The 4101-nt window shown below is 33.6% G+C and overlaps 1 protein-coding gene across 1 annotated transcript; it reads left to right on the top strand.

The window, feature by feature from the left end:
• Positions 1 to 2590: 2590 nt before the first annotated feature.
• LOC111396708 lies at positions 2591 to 3316 on the top strand. Its single transcript, XM_023023178.1, has one exon. The coding sequence runs from the start codon at positions 2709 to 2711 to the stop codon at positions 3048 to 3050; it is 342 nt and encodes a 113-aa protein (XP_022878946.1). The 5' UTR covers positions 2591 to 2708; the 3' UTR covers positions 3051 to 3316.
• Positions 3317 to 4101: the final 785 nt, after the last annotated feature.

Raw genomic sequence — 4101 nt, 5'->3', positions numbered from 1 at the left:
AGAATGGGAATGCACATTATGACAATATCGTTAAACAACTGAATACATTAAATGAAATAATGAATAAGTTAGTAGGCCAAATTTGTCAGCCAGTTGTGCCTATTGCAAGTCACTTTCAAGTTAGGACAATTGTAGGATATAATTCCCCAGTCCTAAGTCCAAATCAAGGAATATGTTCAAAAACAAATGATGCTGAGGTGGGGTTATTGAATCTTGAGGTTCGATCTTAAAAGTTTAATATCGTTAAGACAAGTAATCCAAGCTCTTATGTGTTGGTTATATTATGATATTGAGTTGACGTGAGATTTATCCTCAACACGTAGAGCTTGAGGAACGGAATGATTTTGGATTACAATCTAGTCATTCTGTTGAAAGAATTATTTTCTTTAGAGAAAATGTTGCTGGAGTTCATCTCGATTTATGTATTTGTTTCATCTTAATCACTCAACTTTAATTTGTTTCAATTAATAGTGCAAACTTATGCTTTTCGTTTCATTTAGACTATTGGGCCAATCTGTCTTATGTAGCTGACAAAATGTGTGACATGACACTTGTTTGACATTAAACATTGGTTAGCTTGCTAACTTCAGAAACCCAATGGCATTTCTTGTCCACATCGAGTAGCATTTTTGCAATTTTCGACGACCCTGTGAAAGTTAAAAAAATTAATTCAATGCCAAAAAAGCAATTTATCACATCATCCACAAGGAATGAATCGTTTAAACTATAAATAGATAGAAATAGTGATGAATAAGTCGATATTATTTGTGGATTTTCTTTTTCTTTTGTGTGTGTGTTTTTTTTTATTTTTTTATTTTTTATATATATAAACATTAGCCTAACTTAGCTAAATCTCTATGTTGTGGGATGACGTGGGGTGTTTTTTTCCCCCATTCTTTTTTGGGCCCGCCCTTTCTTAATTGTTTACTCTGGTTATTACAATTGGCTTAAAGGTGGATTAGGTAGACTAGAAAAATGCTAAAGATTTAGACTTTTATTTGCTAACATTCAATGTACAAACCACCTTTTATTTGGAAGTCATTGTTGATGTCGAAAATTCTTTAAAGATATATTATTTTTATCAAATTCATGAATTATAATTACTATCATTTTCTGAAGTTTAAAAAATTATACTCATTAGAATGCTCGACTATTTGAAGAAAAATGTGATAATCGAAAACACTCGATATGTAAACAATGTCTTCAATACAGTCTGGGCCTCATGAAACCTAACATCATTTAAACATTTGACAACGATACTAGAACTGATGATCTTTGTTCGTTCTAAATTTTTTACATGAAGTATATGGATGAAATTTATATATAATGCTAGACAACAAATGTTACACATTTTTCATAATATAGTATACGATCGTCGTATCTAGCAAGTATCCCCTGGATCACGTTTGTTTAACTTGAAATATAACCCATTTTAATTAGTTCTTAATAGTTCTTGCTTCCTCCACTGAGGTATTCTTGAAAATGACAGAGAAGACTTCCATTTAAAACATTTTATTGACAAAAATACCATATGATAACCAAGAAAATATTAAAAAGGCAAATTGAAGATACCAACAAAGTATGACCAAATAAAAAAGAAAAGATAATATTATCTATTTTCATTTAAAATAAGAAGAATAAATGAGCAAGTTATGTCTCACATATTATATATAATTATTTTATTTTATGATTTTTAATTTCACCAACAGTGGTATAAATTTCTAGTAACACTCAAAACCATTATATTTTATTTGTCACTCTAACATTTTCAACACAACATTTTCCTGTCTTAGTCAGAATCCACTCAATGGGGGCTGCTAACCTGCGATTGGTATCATATTACTTGTAAGAAAAGTAAATTTCATGAACAAAACAAAATAGAGATGATTAAGAAGACTTTCTCGAGGGCTTCTAGTCGTCTTAGAATTTTATCCATAAGTAATAACGTACCAATTGTCGTAAACAGTATCTATAATGTTTATGACATTTGATTCAAAAGCAAGTTTTTCAAGTTGTTATGATTGTCAAGCATGATTTTGATCGTATCTTGTTCGAAGAGTTTCGCTAGATTAGCTAAAACTTACACAAAAAGAATTTTCTATAACTAAATTAAAAGACATAAGGTCTATGTTTAGTGCATAGTATTGATCGAGATTTTGATTTCTTGTTCTTATCTAATAGAGTCAAATACTGTCTAATTAAACCCGTGTTTGCTTTGGATAAAAGTTAAATTTTTAGTATTTTGATAAACGTCTATGAAACGTGTAACTAAAAAGTTATAGGTCCAGTAAAATGTACGATTGAAAATGAAAAAAAGAAAAAAAGAAAAGAGTTTTAAGAAATGGGCCAAACATGGGCTTAACTTATCAAACATCTGTATGGAAAAAAAAAAGAAAAGAAAAAAAAGAATTTTAAGAAATGAGGCCAAACAGGACTTAAAGTTGTTAAACATGCACTGAGGATGAAAAGATGGCAAAGGGATCAATAGTGCATATGCTTGTATTTCTTGAACTAGTATTCAAGTCAAATAAATGAATAATTAAACGTGACTTGTTCAATGCTTCCAAATCTTTTAATAGTAAAAGGAAATTTGTGCCAAAGAAAACAACTTGATTGATAATTCTCACCAAATCCAAAAGGGACTGAAAAGTCTTCAAATATAATTCGTTTGTTTCATCTCTCAAAATCTTGAGCAAGACGAGGAGAAAATGGAAGGCCTAATTCCAATGGTATTCAAAAGCATCAAGAAAAATCGAATTAGAAAGCAATACAAATGTCTGTCTTCTGGTGCAACCGATAAATCTCAGTACAATATTGCAGATTTTTACACAAATGATTATAGTTATTACAGCAAACAATATGAGTATGGCGGCTTGCCAGAACCTGAAAAGATTTCAGATTTTCGTGCGGATGGCGGCGGAGGGCACCACCACCGGCGCAACCACTCCATTCATGTTGATTATTCTGCCGCCTCGGAGGATTCTGTTAAGTCCAAGCAACTTGTGAGGTTCAGGAGCCTCAGAATGTTCTCATGTGTGACTGGTGCATGAAAATTAGTTCATGCTCGATAGGCAGGATGAGATGACACGAGACACGATTAAAGAACAAAAAAAAGTTCGGATATTGTCTGGTGTCGCATGTTATGTTTATTTCAACTATTCATGTTCTTATTTCCTCAATCAATCTGTTATTTGTTTTGAAGATTTCTGTGTTAATATTCTTTAGAAGTTTGTGAAATTTGGGACAGAAGTAAGTCTCAATTATATGAAAGAAAATTGTTGATATTTAGAAAACTTATCAATCAGTTCTTGTCGTGTCGTGTCGTGTTGTGTTGGTTTTCGATTTAGCTTATTCAAATTCTTCTGTTTCATCTCAAGTTCTTCTCAGGATTTTTAGTCTAAATTTAGGCCTCTAATGCACTACCTTCGCTTGGGTCAACCTTGGACATTTAACTTAGCACTCATTGTCGACTCTACAAGGAAAATCGCAAAAGATCGTCTTATCCTAGTTCACTGATTCATCCAAATCTATTAACATACGATTACTGATTATCTTACCACTTCATTGGAAGAGTACTTCCGCTAGGAGAACCTTTTCTAGGAGAAATGATAGAGCTGGTTAACTACTCTCTTTAAGAGGGAGAAGTCCTATTTACAGAGAACATGCAAAGCTGTTTCAGGCCTTCCATTGCAGAAGTAACATTCATTTGCCGCATAGATATTATGATCCTAATTCAGGAACATTGGAAGAAACGTGCATACCAGTGCATAAACAATGGATCTGCTGGGCCGGATGAGCAACCTTCTATCTAGCCTCTGCTGAACCTCTTGGCTCACCTGGGAAACACCTTGCTTGCGAACTTCTTTACTACCTTCTTCGGTTCTCTTTGATTCCCCTTTCCCATGCCAAAAGGTGAAAGTAGGGGCCTTACGGCCTCATTGCTTCCGTTCCGATTCCCACTCGTTTCCTCTCAGTAGCTTGCTCCTTTCTTCGTGTGGGGAGTCTCTCTCGACCCTTCTTAGTTTAGTATGATAGATGACCAAGGAGAAACCAGTTGCGGGCTAGGGTGAGACGTCGAAAGCTGTTGAGAATGTGGTTTGA

The sequence above is a fragment of the Olea europaea genome, chromosome 7, assembly GCF_002742605.1.
Source record: "Olea europaea var. sylvestris chromosome 7, O_europaea_v1, whole genome shotgun sequence".
Lineage (NCBI taxonomy): Eukaryota > Viridiplantae > Streptophyta > Magnoliopsida > Lamiales > Oleaceae > Olea > Olea europaea.
The sequence above is the reverse complement of the archived record's forward strand: the minus strand, read 5'-3'. Positions and strand labels throughout refer to the sequence as shown.